The sequence below is a fragment of the Anolis carolinensis genome, unplaced genomic scaffold (assembly GCF_035594765.1).
Source record: "Anolis carolinensis isolate JA03-04 unplaced genomic scaffold, rAnoCar3.1.pri scaffold_14, whole genome shotgun sequence".
Taxonomy (NCBI): Eukaryota; Metazoa; Chordata; class Lepidosauria; order Squamata; family Dactyloidae; genus Anolis; species Anolis carolinensis.
In genome coordinates this window covers 1,886,167-1,906,996 of record NW_026943825.1, presented here as the reverse complement: position 1 = coordinate 1,906,996, position 20,830 = coordinate 1,886,167, and the positions used below count along the sequence as shown (strand labels likewise).

The following is a 20,830-nucleotide window of genomic DNA, read 5'->3' as shown; positions in this document are numbered from 1 at the left end:
TGCCGCTTACGTCCTCAAAAAGTATAGGAGAAAACATTTACCATATGCAGTTAAAAACCACTCCCCAATACCACTTCTCAACATAGTCGCCATTCAAATCTAGGCACTTATCATAGCGGTGAATGAGCTTGGAAACTCCTTCTCCACAAAACTCTGCTGCTTGCGTCCTCAACCAGCGTTTTGATGTATTTATTGCAGTGTTTTTACTGTTGTATTTTTATACTGTTTGGGCAAGGTCCCTTTGTAAGCCGCCCCGAGTCCCCTTGGGGAGATGGGGTGGGATATAAGAATAAAGTATCATTATTATTATTATTTTAATATGACACAGCAAACAAGATAGATATGCTGGATTTCGTATCACAAAACCACAAGTCAAACACTTCCCAAGCGTCTAGGACTGTGTAATATATTATTGTTGTTGTTGTTGTTGTTGTTATTGTATGACACAGCAAACAAGATAGATATGCTGGATTTCGTATCACAAAATCACAAGTCGAACACTTCCCAAGCGTCTAAGACTGTGTGATGTATTTTCGGATAATGCATATAGATCCCAGTAGGGTGGCCTTTTGCAGTTGGCAGATTGTAATTTTGTCAATGTCTATTGTTTCCAAATGCCGGCTGAGATCTTTTGGGACAGCACCCAGTGTGCCCATCAACACCGGGACCACCTGCACTGGTTTCTGCCAGAGTCTTTGAAGTTCAATCTTGAGGTCCTGATAGCGGCTGAGTTCTTCCTGTTGTAGTTGTTGTTATTATTATTATTATTATTATTATTTTGGAGACGATACGCAGCTGCGGGAAGGGGTGACTGGCTCGTTGAGGATGCAAGCGGCAGAGTTTTGTGGGGAAGGAGTTGTCAAGCTCATTCATTGCTATGATAAGTGCCTAGATTTGAACGGTGACTATGTTGAGAAGTGGTTTTTGGGTGTGGCTTTCAATTGCATATAGCAAATGTTTTCTCCTATACTTTGTTCATTTTTAATTCCAACACGTAATCTACTTTTGGCATCGTCGCTAAAATGCTGTGTTGAGGACGCAAGTGGCAGAGTTTTGTGGGGAAGGAGTTGCCAAGCTCATTCATCGCTATGGTAAGTGCCTAGATTTGAATGGTGACTATGTTGAGAAGTGGTATTTGGGTGTGGCTTTCAACTGCATGTGGTAAATGTTTTCTCCTATACTTTCTTCATTTTTAATTCCAACACGCAATCTACTTTTGGCATCGTCGCCAAAATGCTGTGTAGAGGATGCAAGTGGCAGAGTTTTGTGGGGAAGGAGTTTCCAAGCTCATTCATTGCTATGATAAGTGCCTAGATTTGAACGGCGACTATGTTGAGACGTGGTATTTGGGTGTGGCTTTCAACTGCATATGGTAAATGTTTTCTCCTATACTTTGTTCATTTTTAATTCCAAAACGTAATCTACTTTCTGGATAACCCTGGTATTTTGGGTTAATGGGTCACTCAGAAGTTCCTTCCTGGGCCGGCTCACCTGTTCCGCTGAGGAGGGGGAGAAAGATGTGTCTGAGCCCTGGTGCTGATGGTGCTGGAACATCCTGGAGGCAATGACAGGGGAGGTATGGGGGCTGTCCAGGCCGGGGTCGGAGAGGACGGAGTTCCGGTTCAGGGAGATCTGTTCCATAAATGACCCCAGTCAGTCTTCATACTGGCTGCTCATCTGCCAGCCAGTAAACCTCCTCTTGCAGAGGTACGATCCCCTCAGCTTACCTCACTCACAGAAGGGAAGCGCTCCGTGCCTGAATCCAGGCCGCTGTCTCCGTCTTGGGAATCCAAAGAGAGGCGTCCTGGGGATGGATGGGGAAATTGCCATCAGAATCCCCTGAGCAACGTCCTTGCAGACGGCCAATTCTCTCACAGCAGAAGTGACTTGCAGTTTCTCATGAAAAAAAAAATCTCAATGCTTAATTCTTTGTTGTAAGTTTACTGCTATTACTTTGCATTATCTTGTATTATTTTGATCTGTTTGCACTCATTTGAGGCATTGAATATTTGCCTTTTTGTTTTGTGTCTGTAAACCACCCTGAGTCCCTTCGGGGAGAGAGGACGGTCTAGAAATAAAGCATTATTATCATTATTATCATTATTATTATTATTATTATTATTATTATTATTATTATTATTATTATTATTATTATTATTTTATTATGACACAGCAAACAAGATAGATATGCTGGATTTCGTATCACAACATCACAAGTCGAACACTTCCCAAGTGTCTAGGACTGTGTGATGTATTTTCGGATGATGCGTGCAGATCCCAGCAGGGTGGCCTTTTGCAGTTGGCAGATCGTAATTTTGTCAATTTCTATTGTTTCCAAATGCCGGCTGAGATCTTTTGGCACGGCACCCAGTGTGCCGATCACCACCGGGACCACCTGCAATGGTTTCTGCCATAGTCTTTGAAGTTCAATCCTGAGGTCCTGATAGCACAGCCCTCAGTCATCATTGGAGTGGTTAAGCCCCACCACCACGTCAAGGTGGCACCTGCGGGGGGGATTATTATTATTATTATTATTATTATTATTATTATTATTATTATTATATTAGTATTAGTAGTAGTAGTAGTAGTAGTATTAGTAAAGGCAGTCACTGCCTGTCATATCTTTAACATTCGACCATTTTGACAACCACTCCGCACTTACACAATCTGGGAAAAGAAAGGCTGGCCCCAGCCAAAACCATCCAGCCCGGCGGCCCGGAGAAGAGCATCACATTGTCCCAGACACCCCAAACAAGATGTCTTGGACAAGGTGATGCTTGCCAATTATAAATCAATAGGAACGATGCAATGGGGAGACAACCAGTAGCACAACCCACCATCGGTCAGGCGGGAATTGATGGAGCTGGAATCGCTTGCTGGCCGGGTGGGATCCTGGAAGAGAAGGAAGAGACCCAGAACTCAGAACCATGTGAGCCTGCATTCTCAACATTTCTTCTGGTCTTTGGTGAATTTTGGTAGCCAGGTTGAGTGCTATTTTGTAAGTGGATAAAAGGTAAAGGTTTCCCCTGACATTAAGTCCAGTCATGTCTGACTCTGGGGGTTGGGGCTCATCTCCATTTCTAAGCCGAAGAGCCGGCGTTATCCATAGACATCTCCAGGTCATGTGGCCAGCATGACTGCATGGAGAGCCGTCACCTTCCCGCCAGAGCGGTACCTATTGATCTACTCACACTCTGGGGGTTGGGGCTCATCTCCATTTCTAAGCCGAAGAGCCGGCGTTGTCCATAGACATCTCCAGGTCATGTGGCCATTGGCATGACTGCATGGAGTGCTATTACCTTCCCGCTGGAGCAGTACCTATTGATCTACTCACATTGGCATGTTTTCGAACTGCTAGGTTGGCAGGAGCCGGGGCTAACAGCGGGTGCTCATTCCGCTCCCGGGATTTGAACCTGGGACCTTTTGATCCACAAGTTCAGCAGCTCAGCGCTTTAACACACTGTGCCACCAGGGTCCCATGGGAGTCATAATATACAGGATTATACCCGAAGCACTCAACAACCGTCAGAGGTGATTTTGGCTTCCCAAGCGAGTCCATTCTGTCCCACCCTCCACCCCAGCTCCCCACTCACCGGGAGCCCTCCTCCCTCCTGCCGGATTTTCAGCTGGAGTTGGCTGACCCTCCGGCGGGCCCCTTCAATCTGCTCCTCTATCAACGAAGCTGGGTTGCGGCTGTAGACCTCGTAGCACCGCTGCTCCAGGAATGGTGGAGAGAAGACAGAAGAAGTGTGGCTATATTTGGCATTCAAGCCAGTCCACAACCAAACGGTTAGAAAAAAGATCCAAAGAGCAGCACAGCACATTGTCAACCAAGTGTCAACCAAGTGTCCTCCTGTGTCTCCAATCCATCCAGCCCTACCTGTAGCTCGGCCTCCTCCTGCCGCAGCATATTCCGGAGGATTTGGGTGGCATGCTTCTGAAATTTGGGGTCCTAGATTTTGGAAAGGCAAACAAGATGAGACTGTTGAACTCTGACTACCAGGACTATATGCGGCTTCTGCATTGAATTTTGCCAATCTTTGTAAGCCGCCCTGAGTCCCTTCGGGTGAGAATAAAAATGCTGTAAATCTGTGATTCCCAAAGTGGGCGCTACCGCCCCCTGGTGGGCGCTGGAGCAATCCAGGGGGGCGGTGATGGCACCTATTAGGACACGGGGCGGGGCCAGGGGAGGGGAGGGGCCTCTTCCCAAGTGCCGGAGACAGGGCTGAGCACCTGAGGTGCCTGTTAGGACACAGGGGGCGGAACTAGAGGAGTGGGTGTGGCTTCTTCCCAAGAGCCTGAGACAGGGCTGAGGATCTATACCTCTCCTGAAGCTCTTGTTGGGACACAGAGGACGGAGCTAGGGGAGGGGGCGGGGCCTCTTCCCAAGAGCATGAGACAGGGCTGAGCCTCTATATTTCTCCTGAGAGGTCTTTCAGGACTAAAGGGCGGAGCCAGGCAAGGGGGCGTGGCCTCTTCCCAAGAGCGCGAGACAGGGCTGAGCCTCTATACCTCTCCTGAGAGGCCTTTTAGGACTAAAGGGCGGGGCTAGGGGTGGGGGCGGGGCCTCTTCCCAAGAGCCTGAGACAGGGCTGAGCCTCTATACCTCTCCTGAGAGGCCTGTTAGGACTAAAGGGCGGGGCTAGGGGTGGGGGCGGGGCCTCTTCCCAAGAGCCTGAGACAGGGCTGAGCCTCTATACCTCTCCTGAGAGGCCTGTTAGGACTAAAGGGCGGGGCTAGGGGTGGGGGCGGGGCCTCTTCCAAGAGCGCAAGACAGGGCTGAGCCTCTGTATATCTCCCCTGAGCTTGTTAGAACACAGGGGCCAGGTATAGAGGTTCAGCCCGGTCAGGCACTAGGAAAGAGGCCCCGCCCCCTCCTCTAGCCCCGCCCCCTGTGTCCTGGAAGGCGCCACAGGACAGATAGAAGCTCAGCCCTGTCTCAGAGCTCGTAACTCCACCCATCCCAGTCCTGGCCGCCCATTTGCAGCCCCGCCCACCTCCCTCTGAGCCCTGCATCTTGGACCAGGGGAGAGGCTCAGCCCCGCCCTCTTGAGCAGGAGCCACGCCCACCCCTCTAAGCCACACCCCTTTTCCAGGGGGGGCTGAGTCACATTTTTTTCTGGAAAGGGGGCAGTAGGTCAAAAAAGTTTGGGAACCACTGCTGTCAATAAATAAAAAGGACAGGCAATGCACACAGCCCCCCCTCTAAGCCCCTCCACGGGACTCCCTCAATACCTGCAAGGGTTTGGGCTCGGTGATGTGGTGTGGCGGAGGCAGCGGTGGTGGAGGGGGTGGCGGGGGGCACGCTGGCATGACCTGAGGGGCCCCCGTCTGGTGCCCGTCCTGCTGGGAGCCCGAGAGCCCTGCAGAAGCAGGCGGGGAGCCCAAGAGGGTGAGGGCAACGTAAGCACCAGCTGGGTGAGCGAGGGAGAGGCAGAAAAAACAAGAAAGAGAAGGAAAGAGGCATTAAAACAGGAAACACACTCCTTCCCAGTTTCTCCTGTGAGAGACTGAAGACAGAGCCCCAGGGAGGGGGAACTTTGGAGAGACTTGGGACCCTCTCCAGTCCACCAGCCCTCTCCTCACAAGATCCAGGTCATTTCCATTTTTATTTCCCAATTTTTGTGAGGATGCATGTGATAAAACAAGGGGGGTGGGCCCTTTGTTCCAGAAGCAAACTATGTCTCTTGGGGCCACAATATAGTCGAGTATAAGCCTAGTTTTTCAGCCCTTTTTTTAAGACTGAAAAAGCCCTCCTTGGCTTATACCCAGGTGAGGGTCCTGGTTGGCTTATATTTGGGTCAGCTTATACTCAAGAATATATGGTACATTTCTTTTCTCTCTCTATTATTATTGAAATTATTAGATTTATTATTTTACTCTATTATTATTACAGTAGAGTCTCACTTATCCATGCCTCGCTTATCCAAGGTTCTGGATTATCCAAGGCATTTTTGTAGTCAATGTTTTCAATATATCGTGATATTTTGGTGCTAAATCCGTAAATACAGTAATTACAACATAACATTACTGCGTATTGAACTACTTTTTCTGTCAAATTTGTTGTATAACATGATGTTTTGGTGCTTAATTTGTAAAATCATAACCTAATTTGATGCTTTTCCTTAATCCCTCCTTATTATCCAAGATATTCGCTTATCCAAGCTTCTGCTGGCCCGTTTAGCTTGGATAAGTGAGACTCTGCTGTACATTTATTATTGTACTCTATTATTGTTGCTACTATTACATTTATTTTACTCTGTATTATATATTGTAATATGATATAATACTAATAATACAATAGAATAATATTAATTATATATATTTTACATGTAATATTACAATATATTGATACAGTACAATATAGTAATTTATTACCAGTATTGTACTATGCTAATAATATAATATTGTATGTACATTTAATTTGTAAGCCACTCTGAGTCCCCTTTGGGGTGAGAAGGGTGGCATATAAATGTAGCAAATAAATACATAAATAATAAGTAAATAAAAAAATATTAAATGTAATATTACTAATAATATTACCATATAATGTTATAGTACAATATAGTAATTTAATGCTTATATTGTGCTATGCTAATAATATATTGTATGTACATTTGATTTGTCAGCCGCTGTGAGTCCCCTTCGGGGTGAGAAGGGCGGGATATAAATGTAGTAAATAAATAATAATACAATATAATAATATTAATTATATATAATATATTAAATGTAATATTACTAATAATATTACCATGTAATGATATAGTGCAATATAGTAATTTCATGCTTATATTGTGCTATGCTAATAATATATTGTATGTACATTTGATTTGTAATCCCACCCGGGTGAGAAGAGCGGGGTATAAATGTAGTAAATAAATAAACAAATGGTGGTTTTCAAAAGGTGGTCTCCACGTGTTCATGGAGATTCACATTTGCCAAATGGATAAGACATTATTTTTTTTTCTTTTTCAATAAGGTTGATTGCCATTTATTTCCAAAAGGATATGTGTCCAAAGACTGGGAGCAGTTATTTCCAATATAAAATGGCTCTGAGGGCTGCCAAGGAGCTGTGCAATCGTGTCTCCTGCTTTTACATACATTTTTTGCCACAGGGGTGTTTCTTATCTTCTCAGTAAAGGATCCTGAGTAAATGGTCTGGAAGGCAATGCCCAATGTTGGGGGCAGGCCACCCCACCCTTGCTGCCACCCCTGCTGACTCACATTTGATGAGCTTCACCACTTCCAGGTGAGAGCTGTTGGTCACCATTGTCCCGTTCACCTGCAGCCAGGAGAGAGGAACGCAGAGGTGGGCAAAGCGGAAATAGGAAAGGCTTGGGAAACAGAAAAGCTAAATTTTATGTGTTTCCTCCACCACAAACATCCCAGTGTTTCTTACTCTCTCCATTGCTGTGGAATTTGCATGACCCCGCCCACTGCCTCTCCTTTAACCCTTTCCTATTCTTTTCTATGGCCCACAGCAAACAGAGGAACTGAACAGATGGATTAAAACCTGGCTGGGGGGAGGCTTTTTAGGAAAAGTGATGAAGGAGCTAAGAATAGTGTGGAAGCAATGTGGTTTTGGGAACGTATGTGCTCGGTACCACTACTCACTTTGACAATCCGATCACCTTCCTGCACCCCAGCCCTCATGGCGGCTCCTCCTAAAAAATACAGCAGCAGCAAACACACAGATAGGGGAGGAGAGAGAAAAAAGAAATGTCACGCCGGTCAGATTCTACCATGAAAAAGGTGCGCACATGAAGCATGTTCTGGCTTTTTTCAGCCAGGCAGAAACATGAGGCTCAGACTCTCCAGCAGAGTCATCCTCCTCTCACGTAATGGTTATCCATATAAGACAGACACAGAGGGCAGGGGCTGCCCATGACCCCCAGCAGCTTTTGCTCACCGGCTCGAACCGACTGCACCAGGACAATCCGGTCCCCGCTGACAGTGAAGCCAAAGCCATGCTGGTCCTTCTGGATGATGACACAACGCTGGACCAGACCTGCAAGAAAGGGAAGAACAAGTGAGGGGGAGGAAGAGAGTAACTGTCAGGCTAGATAGGATAGTAGTAGTAGTAATAATAATAATAATCATCATCATCATCATCATATCCTCAGCTGCTGTAAGAAAATCGCACAGACAAACTACAAACAGAGGCACAACTATGTGGCCCAAATGATTCATTGGAACTTATGCCTCAAGTCCCACCTCCCAGCAGCAAAGAACTGGTGGGATCACAAACCTGCAAAAGTATTGGAAAATGAGCATGCAAAGATACTGTGGGACTTCCGAATCCAGACTGACAAAGTTCTGGAACACAACACACCAGACATCACAGTTGTGGAAAAGAAAAAGGTTTGCATCATTGATGTTGCCATCCTAGGTGACAGTCGCATTGACGAAAAACAACAGGAAAAACTCAGCCGCTATCAGGACCTCAAGATTGAACTTCAAAGACTCTGGCAGAAACCAGTGCAGGTGGTCCTGGTGGTGATCGGCACACTGGGTGCCGTGCCAAAAGATCTCAGCCGGCATTTGGAAACAACAGACATTGACAAAATTACGATCTGCCAACTGCAAAAGGCCACCCGACTGGGATCTGAACGCATCACCCAAAAATACATCACACAGTCCTAAACACTTGGGAAGTGTTCAACTTGTGATTTTGTGATACGAAATCCAGCATATCTATCCTGTTTGCTGTGTCATAATAAAATAATAATAATTTTATTTTTATACCCCGCCCCATCTCCCCAAAAAGACTCGAGGCGGCTTACATGGGGCCAAGCCCAGGCTAAACAGACAATGTAAAAACACAACAATAAAACAATCAATTAACAATAAAAGAAATCATAAAACGAATGAGGTCACATGAAATAAACATACTTCGATAAAATCCTGGGTTGGCTCCTAAAAGGATGCACTCTACTTCCTAGGAGCTACAGTGGCCTTTCAACAACAACCCTGCCAAGCAAGCTTGGTCAAATGGCTTAGGACTTCAGTTCTCAAGGGACACCTCTTTCCTCATTTACGCCATATAGCCTCAGGGTTCACCCCCATTTTAAGGTTCTCCTCCATGATCTTATAGCACTTTTAACTTCCTCCATGTTTACAAGTCTCACTTAGCGCACTTTTGCCCAGTTCATTTTATGATTTCATTGCTGTGTTTTAACTTGTGTTCTATTAATGATTGTGACTTTATTTTATTTTATTTTTTAATTTTCATTTGCGCATTTTTCGGTACTTGATATTATTGTATGTTCGCTTTGTATTTGTAAGCCGCCCCGAGCGTCCCCAGGGAGATGGAGGCGGGGTATAAAAATAAAATTATTATTATTACTATTATTAATGACCCTGGCTGCAAGCCCATCATCCCCTCCACCACCAAAGCCAAGGGCTCACCTGTTGTTTCACTAGCATCAGAGGGTTGGCGGTGGTGCCCCGGTGACCGCCGTTCCGGAGCCGAGTCGCCCAGAGAAGACAGGCTGCTCAACCTGCACGAGTGAGAAAAAAGAGGAAAGGGTCAGCCATGGAAAGGAAGGGAGGCCCAGGCAGCAACTGAAGGTGGGTGGCAAAAGGCCAGCTTTGTGTGTTTTGCGCAGGCTGGTGCATAGGCATGATGCAGCGCTAAGAGAAGGTGTGAGAATTGAAGTCCAAAAAACTACTTCTCCATGTTCTGATCCAGTGAAATAGGAGAGAGGACCCAGCCAGAAGACCCATAAGCAGCCTACTTTTCCATATCCCCAATCCCCATGCGCTGGCAAATGCAATCGCCGTGGAAGTCAGGTTGATGCAACTCTAAGCTCCCACTCTTGTTGTTGCACCAACAAAACCAGAAGCCCTCTGCCCAAAACACAGTAGAGTCCCCAACAAATTCTGAAACTGGGGAGTCTATGGCCAGGTGAGGTGACTGCAATACATCCACAGTGTGGTAGGTCCCCTGACAGAAGTCTTTTGGCCATTGTCAACAACAACAACAACAACAACAACTCTTTATTGATTAGTCAGTTTTGACCATATCAAAACATATAAAACATACAAAACGTACACCCTTACCCATGTAAAACAGTAAAACCATGTAAAAACAAGGCATCCTGGCCTACTAGCCTACCAACCCACTCCTTGGTAGTTGTGCAAGTACCGAATAAAAATATTAAAATTAAGATTAATTATTCCCTTAAGGTAAGGTTTAAGCGGGGACAAGGGTAAGTAAAACTAGTGGCTTGTCCATAGTAAAATTTGGATTTTGTTATTGGCATTAATATCACAGCTGTCCGCTTCCATCTTCTCGCGGATGGCCAGCGCTTTTTGTGTAAAAAGGGTCAGTTTTAAAATAGAGTTTTTATCTGAACCTCGTAGAAGGATGTGCAGTTTCTCCTTATTCTCTAAATGAGTCTGGTTCTCAAACAGAGGCTCTAAATAGAAGGATCGAATCCTGTTGTAATAGGGGCATTTTAAGAAAAAGTGTTCTGAGTCCTCCACTTCTGCAACAACCTCACGGCACCCACGGGTTCTCTTTGTATAAGGGATATTCTGGCGTCTACCTAGCTTAGACTTAATGTCGAGTTGCTCAAATCTAGCCCGGGTAAAAAGTTTTCTAATATATAGTGGGAGTGTAAAAAAGAGGTAGGTTTCCATGCCCATGTTGCATTTAAATTTAGCCAGATATGGAGTGGCTCTAGCTTGTGCTATGATCATCTTTTGGCCATTGGAAAGGCAGGGCCAGAAACACAAGAAGAACAGATCCCTTCCAAAAGTTGGGATCTCTTCAAAAGTGTGCCTGCTCCCCTCTGACTTCTGTCTCACTCAGCCTTTGTTGGGGCCACTGACCTGGGTAGCAAAGCCCAGTCATCAACATCAAATCCCAAGGGGAAAGTGGGGTGTAACATGGGAGGCATAATATCTCAGGCTCCGAACCTCAGCAGAGAGCAAGAAGGGATAACTACACAGCTGTAAGACACGGGGAAAGGCGGGAAGCCAAGCCCAGCAGCCAGGCAAAAGGCACAGGAAGAGAGCAAACAAGAGCAGAACGGTCGGCAACGTCGGATCTTACCAGGCTGCAATGGGGCTGACGGAAGAACACAAGACAAAGCAGCAATGCGTGGAAAGACAAACAACAAGGGAACGTTAAGTCCTGGGCCCAGAATGGCCCTTGATGCCTGAGCTGGGGTGCATGAAAGAGCCTCCTGTCCGCAGGGGGAAGACACTCTTTTATTTATTTATTTACAGTACAGTAGAGTCTCACTTATCCAACATTCTGGATTATCCAACGCATTTTTGTAGTCAATGTTTTCAATACATCATGATATTTTGGTGCTAAATTCGTAAATACAGTAATTACTACATAGCATTACTGTGTATTGAACTACTTTTTCTGTCAAATTTGTTGTATAACATGATGTTTTGATGCTTAATTTGTAAAATCATAACCTATTTTGATGTTTAATAGGCTTTTTCTTAATCTCTCCTTATTATCCAACATATTCGCTTATCCAACGTTCTGCTGGCCCATTTATGTTGGATAAGTGAGACTCTACTGTATTTATATTCCGCCCTTCTCACCCCGAAGGTGACTCAGGGCGGATCACATTACACATATAAGGCAAACATTCAATGCCTTTTAACATAGAACAAAGACAAGACAAACATAGGCTCCGAGCGGGCCTCGAACTCATGACCTCCTGATCAGTGATTCATTGCAGTGATTCATTGCAGCTGCTCTCCAGCCTGCGCCACAGCCCGAGCCCACTACACTCGAGCATCTTTATCACAAAGCCACTGATGCCCACTTTCCTCTCTTATTATGGCCTGTTTTGCAGAGTTTGTTTTTAAAATGCCCCCAAGATGTTGATTTTTTTCAGAATGCTTTTTAATTAGTTGTCTATGCCTCTTTTTAATTGTTTAAAAAACATCACACTAAAATTATACATACTAGATTATATGAGGCCCCTTCTTCACAGCTGTATAAAATGCACACTGAAGTGGATTATATGTAATGTGGAGTCAAGATAATCCAGTTCAAAGCAGATAATATAAGATTATAAATGGGTTATATAGCTGTGTGGAAGGGCCTTGAGTCTACACTGCCATATAATCCAGTGCAAATGAGATAATCTGTGGAAGAGGCCTAAGTAAGGCCTAAATCTGCCTGTCCCCTGGGCTGAGGAGGTTGCTAGGAGACCAAGTGGGCAGAGATTAGCCTGTAAACTGGCAGCAATTGGATAAAAACAATTATTCCTTTCCCTCTAATTAGGACTTTTTCTTTTCTTTTTGTTGTCTCAACCTAGAGGTGTGGATGATGGGTTGTGTTGTCAAATTTTGAGATTGGGGGGCCTGTAGTTTTGTTGTTTTGTGGGTCGTTGTGATGCCATCACTCATTTATATATATAGATTCTCAGAGCAGCTCTTAAGCTGCCTTGGGTCTTTTCAGAACAGGAGAGCAAAGCAGAAAATCTTCTAATGCAGGAGGCACAGAGGATGAGGATGCTCTGGCCATTGAGTTGCTGCTGGGCTACGGCTTCACTTTGGCTTCCACCCTGGAAAAAGGCCGGGATATAAATCAAAGGAATATGTGCATGAATTAACTCCCCTCAGGCCCAGCTATCCAGCATGGCCAATGGCCTTGGATGCTGGGAACTCCAGTAAAAACTAAAAGGCGACTTGTGCCCCATTGTAACACTAAATAACAATTTCATTCAGGATAGGGAGAGCGATCCACTCTCCAGACCCACAAGTAGGCAGAAATGCATGCCATTCAATCAAATGGAACTTGCCAGAGCAATCCATGGAGGACATATAATATATACTCAAGTATAAGCCAACCCGAATATAAGCCAAGGCATCTATTTTTACTACAAAAAAACTGGGAAATCATTAACTCAAGTATAAGCCGAGGGTGGGAAATTTCAGAAATAAAAATAGATACCAAAAATTACATTAATGGAGGCATCAGTAGGTTAAATGTTTTTGAATATTTACATCAAGCTCTAATTTAAGAGAAGACTGCCTAACTCTGATCAAATCATGATTCTCATCTTCTTCCATGTAAATGGACTAATGTATCCTTTTAATATAATAGAGTAAAATAATACATGTAATAATAATAAATACAGGAAAATAATACATGTAATAATAAATAGAGTAGAATAATAAATGTAATAATAATAATAAGACCAGAGTGAAATAATAAATGTATTATTAATAATAATAAAAATAGAGTAAAATAAATGTAATAGTAGCAACAATAATAGAGTACAATAATAAATATAATAATAATAGAGTAAAATAATAAATGTAATAATACCAATAATAATAGAGAAAAATCTTTGCCGTAAAAAAATCTGCCGTAATCTTTGTCTCCTTGGCCAACACTTACAGGTCAATGCTGAAAACCAAACCCATCAATCTCTGATCCAAAGTCAATCCAAGCAAGACTTGAAATTTACAAAGCAGGATCGATAGACAGGTTCATGGCAGATCTCCCACCTAATTGGAGACACTGGCACATTATGGAAACACTCAATCCTGCTGATATTTTCACTCCAAACAAAAAAAATGCTGCTCATAAGCAAAGCCGCCTTGGCATCAATCCATTTTGTTCCAAACGTTCCCTGAAAATGGCATCAAGGGCCCATTTCCACAACCGGGCTGTGGCGCAGGCTGGTTAGCAGCCAGCTGCAATAAATCACTCTGACCAAGAGGTCATGAGTTCGAGGCCAGCCCGTGTCGGGGTGAGCACCCCACAATTAAAATAAAAAATAGCCCCTGCTCGTTGTTGACCTAAGCAACCTGAAAGATAGTTGCATCTATCAAGTTGGAAATTTAGGTACCACTTATATGTGGGGAGGCTAATTTACGATACCATAAAAATCACCCAGCCGCCATTGGAATGAGGAAGTTGCCATTTTAGTGGATGATGAAGCAGTTGCTCCCCCTCAGGAAGCTAGAAGCTGGAGAAGGTTTAAATTGCCTCTGCATCTGTCTCTGTCTCTGTTCTATGTTATATATGGCATTGAATGTTTGCCTTATATGTGTAATAATAACAATAATAATAATAATAATAATAATAAACTTTATTTATACCCCGCCACCATCTCCCCAACGGGGACTCGGGGCGGCTTACATGGGGCCATGCCCAGAACAATCCAATATAACAAAATATAATAGAACAACAAATCATAACACATTAAACAACACAATAAAAGAAAATATACACTACATTAAACAAGATCAAAAGAACAATAAAACCAATGTGATCCGCCCTGAGTCCCCTTCGGGGTGAGAAAGAAGGGCGGAATATAAATACTGTAAATAAATAAATAAATCTGAGCAGCTTTCTTTCCACCTCTGCTCCACCCTTGGCCTATATTTGCACACACAGATAAGCTTCCTCTCTCATGGACATGGCTGTATGTTTTCACTGCACCCTCTGCACAACCAAAATCATAGAAAGGCTCTCCTCACATGGGAAGGGTCTCTCCAAAACCCAAATATCCACGACTACGACACAGGAACATCACACCATCCATCCTGCATCCCCTTCCCCCTTACCTGGGCAGGTGAGTGTGCCTTTTACTGGCTTGTCTGTTGCAGGGAAGGGAAGAGACAGAAATTGGTACCAAAGACAAGGACGGAGGCCAGAGGACGGCATGGAGGGAGATAAAGAGAGAAAGGAGACAAACATATGATCAGGCAGGAAGGTCACACAGCAACTATACGGTTTCTGGGACATCAGGCCAAAGGCTGGACCTTTCCTGGAGGCTGGACAAGAGGATAGCCAGCTCTACGGAACAACTGCCCAGGAAAATGGCAAACTGGAAACCCTATCCTTCCAGAAGATAGGCCAAAGAAGAGTGAAACACAGCGCAGGAGAACCTAAGACCAGAGCAGGCTACATGTTGCAGATGGCATCTTTGGAAACCTTCAGTCCATCATCCCTTTTGGTGACATTGGTGCCTAATAGTCTGATACAGTGATAACTGGTGCTTCTCACTCTGAAGAAGGATTTGCACACCTGCCCAGTAAAATTGCAGCAAAGAGAATAGTAGGTTTTTGAGTAATAATATTGGAATGCCGCCGATTTCTGGGCCTGAATATATTGCACAAGATTTATCTAGCCTAAAATGATATATTTTTAATATATCGGGTTTATGGTTCCCGTCCCCTTGATCAGGTTGTGTAAGTGTTATTTATTGCTATATACAGTAGATCAGTGATGGCCAACCTATGACACGCGTGTCAGCACTGACACGCCTAGCCATTTTTGCTGACACGCTGCCGCATGCAGATTGATTGGATGACTAATGTCTTTTGTGGCCAAATTTGGTGTGATTTGGTCCAGTGGTTTTGTTGTTTACTCCATGGGAATTATGCACATCACACACACACACACACACACACACACACACACACACACATATATATATCATTCTATTATTCTATTATTATTGTAGTATATTAAGGTTTATGTGGACAAATGGATTAAGTATTTTTATTGTACTGTTTTAAATGTATTTATTGGATTATTTTAAATTGATCGTTTTAATTGTTATGTTTTATTTTTGTACTGTATTGAATTTGCCAGATTGTGAGCCGCCCTGAGTCCCTTCGGGTGAGAAGGGCGGCATAGAAATGATGGAAATAAATAAATAAATAATAAATATTATTATATTATTACTATTATATTATTATTATATTATTCATGACTACATTGAAAATACAAGAGAGAGAAATCTATTGCGTGGAAATTGCAAGAGGTACCATAGATTGTTGTACATGGAAATAAGGGTAGTAAATAGTTTTTGATTTATTAAATACAGTTATATATTACAATTATATATTTTTGTTATTTAAACTATATATATTGTGAAATTATGTTTTTTTTCTTGAAGTGACACACCACCCAAGTCATGCTAGGTTTTTTGGTGAATTTTGACACACTAAGTGCAAAAGGTTGCCCATCATTGCAGTAGAGTCTCACGTATCCAACACTCACTTATCCAATGTTCTGGATTATCCAACGCATTTTTGTAATCAATGTTTTCAATACATTGTGATATTTTGGTGCTAAATTCGTAAATACAGTAATTACTACATAGCATTACTGCATATTGAACTACTTTTTCTGTCAAATTTGTTGTATAACATGATGTTTTGGTGCTTAATTTGTAAAGTCATAACCTACCGTATATACTCGAGTATAAGCCGAGGTACCTAATTTTACCACAAATAACTGGGAAAACATTGACTCCAGTATAAGCCGAGGGTGGTAAATTTCAGAAATAAAAACAGATACCAATAAAATTACATTAATTGAGGCATCAGTAGGTGAAATGTTTTTGAATATTTACATAAAGCTCAAATTTAAGATAAGACTGTCCAACTCGGATCAAATCATTATTCTCATCTTCTTCAATGTAAATGCCCTTATGTATCCTTTTAATAATAATAAAGTAAAATAATACAGGAAAATACTACATGTAATAATAAATAGAGTAGAATAATAAATGTAATAATAATAATAATAATAATAATAATAATAATAATAAGATCAGAGTGAAATAATAAATGTATTCTTCATAATAATAAAAATAGAGTAAAATGAATGTAATAGTAGCAACAATAATAGAGAAAAATAATAAATGTTAATAATGCCAATAATAATAGAGAAAAATAATAAATGTACCATATATTCTCGAGTATAAAAGGTGAAGGTTTCCCCTGACGTTAAGTCCAGTCATGTCTGACTCTGGGGGTTGGTGCTCATCTCCATTTCTAAGCCGAAGAGCCGGCGTTGTCCGTAGACACCTCCAAGGTCATGTGGCCATTGGCATGACTGCATGGAGCGCCGTTATCTTCCCGCCAGAGCGGTACCTATTGATCTACTCATATTGGCATGTTTTCGAACTGCTAGGTTGGCAGAACAGCGGGTGCTCACTCCGCTCCCCGGAATTGAACCTGGGACCTTTTGGTCCGCAAGTTCAGCAGCTCAGTGCTTTAATACACTTCACCACCGGGACTCCTATTATTGAGTATAAGCTGACCCAAATATAAGCCAACCACGACCCTCACCCGAGTATTAGCCGAGGGGGGCTTTTTCAGTCTTAAAAAAAGGGCGGAAAAACTAGGCTGATACTCGAGTATATACAGTAATTCAGGAAGGCATGGCATGGTGGGGATTTCTTACTGAAGCTCAATCAGCAGAGATGCCCTTCCCAGGTCTGCCATGAGAATTAGGCAAAGAGATCCAAAAAATCTCCAGGCTGAGGCGGGTGGGAGTGTAGTCTGGGAGTCTCCCCAAAGCCAACCCAGAGCAGGGAACAGGCTCAAAGACTGACGTTTGAAAGCAGCCCTCCCTCTCCCCATGGTAGCCGAAGCGGAGCCCAACACCACACAGCGGCTTCGGTGCTCTGCTGCAGCAAGCAAATTTCCACCACGGAATGTCTCCCCGAAACCACAATTACAGGCACGAGGGAGGTTGAGGGAGGTAATGACATCCTCATTCCATCTGATCAGCGTTCCTTTGCCCCCCTCTCACCCACCCCACTCTTGCTCTAAGGGGGAAAAAATCCACTTTAGCCAAAGAAGACAGCAGAGCAGGCGAGCACAAGTACAGTAATTGCAATTTCCATGATGCTTTCTGGCTGGAGAGACAACCTTTTCCTTCTGCCGTAATGGTAAGAGGGCCTGCAAGCCCTTTCTCTGCACTCAAGTTGGGCACAGCAGACCTGAAGATGTACATACTTACATACTTACATGTATGTAAGTATGTACAGTTTTTGGGGAAAGGTCATAGTAGAAATAGAGAATATCATGAAGAAAAAAATCAATATAAACCCAGCAACTATACCAGTGATGGCCAACCTATGACACGCGTGTCAGCACTGACACGCCTAGCCATTTTTGCTGACACGCTGCTGCATGCAGATTGATTGGATGACTCTGTCTTTTGTGGCCAAATGTGGTGTGATTTGGTCCAGTGGTTTTGTAGTTTACTCCATGGGAATTATGCACATTACATATATACACACACACACATACACACACATACATATATGCCAATAACAAAATCCAAATTTAAAATTTTACTATGGACAAGCCACTAGTTTTACTTACCTTTGTCCCCGCTTAAACCTTACCTTAAGGAAATAATTAATCTTAATTTTAATCTTTTTATTCTGTACTTGCACAACTACCAAGGAGTGGGTTGGTAGGCTAGTAGGCCAGGATGCCCTGTTTTTACATGGTTTTATTGTTTTACATGATTTTACTGTATGTATGGGTAAGGGTGTACGTTTTGTATGTTTTATGTTTTGATATGGTCAAAACTGACTAATCAATAAAGAGTTGTTGATGATGTTGATAAGTGAGACTCTACTGTATTAATATTTCCAGTATACGCCATCTTGCTATAATAAAATAATTTAGACGCAAAAAAAACAAAAACCTGAAGATGTACCATTAACAGGCAGAACCCTTTCCCCAATAAAGAAAAAGTGCATCTTGAAATAAGGCGTTTCTCAGAAGAAAACAAACACGTGTGCTCTTTCATCCCTCCTGAGATGCTCTGCCTTTCTCTTTCCTTTTGTGGTCTGTTAACAGATGCTCTCCGGTGCTTGCTTCCCTAACCCCTTTCATAATAACTAGAATTATTTCCCCAACGTTCAAGGCTGCGACGCACAAAGGAAGAGATAAGAATTAATTGCATTGTGCATCTGGTATGAAGCGGGAGAAGAGGAAGTTGCGACCAATGAAACTGCCTCAAATTAGGGCGAGGAATACTGAAAGGAAAGACTTATTGACAAGGTGCAGGGTTCCTTTCCAGATCTCACTACTGCAAGAAGCCACGAGGGTAACTGTTGGCCAAGATGGGTTTGAAAGGGAATCAGGGAATAAATGATGTTTTTTTAATCCAGTGGTTTTCTAAAATTTTCAGTCTGCTTCCTGAACCTGTATTTTTTTTAGCCTGGCTGGAAATTGACGGTTGTTGCAGTCCGGCCTTTATTGTGCCTGTACCTGATCTCATTGGGGATTCTGGGGCTGCTAGGCAGCCTGGTGATGATATTGGGGATTCTGGGGTTGCAGACCAGCAGGAGAATCAAGAGATTTTAAACCCTGAGAATGAGGGGTCTCTGTCCGAGGAAGATCACATTCCAGAAAGGCAGTTCCCTAGAGAGGCAAGGTCAGAGACAGAACTGAGCTCAGAGGATGAAAATGAAAGTCCAGGTGGACAGACTAATGAGCAGCAGTTAGATAGGAGATTTATGTTTCATCAACAGAGAGCTTCTCAAGAGAGAGTATGAAGTTCAAATAGCTTATTAGCCAAAAAAAAAAAACCCTTATCAGTTTATCACTTTCTGGCTATATTTGAGAAACCAGCAGGTTATTTTGTCAGTCTAGCTAGCATTGATGTTGGAGTATAGAACTTCTGCCAAGTGCAGTCTTCTGAGGGATTTCTAGTTCCAGGTTTCCTTGTGTTCATGTTTCAAGTTCCTGTATTTCATGTTTTGGATTTATCCTGCTTTTGTATTCCTTAACAGAAAAGCTGGATGCAAGTCAAATAATAAAATGACCAAGCAGGTCCTTTAGTGAAATGAGAATGGGTCCTTAGAGAACTACAATTGCCATTTCCACCCAGAAAAATTACTGGTAGTCATGCTTGAAAGTGTTTCAGATAGGCCTGCTACCCCCCCCCCCCCAGCATCATCCCCCTTTTAATGGGAAGCTGGAGTCTTGCTTGCAATATATATTTCTCTCTCCTCTTCCCCTCCCTTATCAGTGCATTTTCTTTTCCAAAGCCTCTCTCACTCTTAACCAAGGGAATGTTTTGAAAAGGGAAAGGAGAGGGAGAGAAGCCCTTGCAAGTCAGGAAGAGGAATATATATATATCCATTAATCTTATAAAAGCATTTTCCCCTGAACTATTTGTGAATCTCTCAAGTATATATGGTATGTATTTATTTGCTTAGAACACTTTCACAGCAGTGCAGAAGAAGCCTGTGGTCCAATCTGCCTTCTAATAGTGATCTCAGGTGGCAAGTACAGTAGAGTCTCACTTATCCAACATAAACGGGCCGGCAGAATGTTGGATAAGCGAATATGTTGGATAATAAGGAGGCATTAAGGAAAAGCATATTAAACATCAAATTAGGTTATGATTTTACAAATTAAGCACCAAAACATCATGTTAGACAACAAATTTGGCAGAAAAAGTAGTTCAATATGCAGTAATGGTATGGAGTAATTACTGTATTTATGAATTTAGCACCAAAATATACCGCTATTTTGGAAACATTGACTACAAAAATGCGTTGGATAATCCAGAACGTTGGATAAGCGAGTGTTGGATAAGTGAGACTCTACTGTATATCCATTAATCTTATAAAAGCATTTTCCCCTGAACTATTTGTGAATCTCTCAAGTATATATGGTATGTATTTATTTGCTTAGAACACTTTCACAGCAGTGCAGAGGAAGCCTGTGGTTCAATCTGCCTTCTAATAGTGATCCCAGGTTGCAAGTACAGACAACATTACTAAAAAAAAAGAACAAGAAAGGGATACCTGTGGAGTGGGCAGTGGAAAGGTGGGTTTGCAAAAAGACAAATGCATCTGATGCTTGTAAACCCCACAGATACCACATCTCTCCACTGCCTAGTAAAATAAATTTGACAATATTGATATCAACAGACCAATAAGGATCGAGCACCATCATCTGTAAAGTGATGGGATATGGAGGGGAACATCCTGCCTGTACCCCTCCCAGTACCTTTGGAGGATCTGGCTGCCTCTCTGTCTGTCTGGAAGTCCAATAGTCACAAGTTGAT

General features: G+C 42.9%; 1 protein-coding gene across 5 annotated transcripts in view; it reads right to left on the bottom strand.

Moving 5' to 3' along the window:
* arhgef11 (Rho guanine nucleotide exchange factor 11) overlaps window positions 1–20,830 on the bottom strand; it is a 79,095-nt gene that overhangs the window by 45,282 nt on the left and 12,983 nt on the right. For 3 of the 5 annotated variants that reach the window (XM_008122034.3, XM_062965118.1, XM_008122036.3), the window contains exons 2-13: window positions 14,557–14,589; window positions 11,060–11,074; window positions 9,409–9,500; window positions 7,910–8,008; window positions 7,615–7,664; window positions 7,225–7,282; window positions 5,236–5,414; window positions 3,881–3,952; window positions 3,594–3,713; window positions 2,838–2,892; window positions 1,728–1,804; window positions 1,492–1,632 (exon numbers count right to left, since the gene is read on the bottom strand). In XM_008122034.3, coding sequence (XP_008120241.2) covers window positions 1,492–1,632; window positions 1,728–1,804; window positions 2,838–2,892; window positions 3,594–3,713; window positions 3,881–3,952; window positions 5,236–5,414; window positions 7,225–7,282; window positions 7,615–7,664; window positions 7,910–8,008; window positions 9,409–9,500; window positions 11,060–11,074; window positions 14,557–14,589 — 991 coding nt within the window. The remainder of the gene's footprint in view (window positions 1–1,491; window positions 1,633–1,727; window positions 1,805–2,837; window positions 2,893–3,593; window positions 3,714–3,880; window positions 3,953–5,235; window positions 5,415–7,224; window positions 7,283–7,614; window positions 7,665–7,909; window positions 8,009–9,408; window positions 9,501–11,059; window positions 11,075–14,556; window positions 14,590–20,830) is intronic. The other 2 variants (XM_008122035.3, XM_008122037.3) reach the window with 2 other exon arrangements.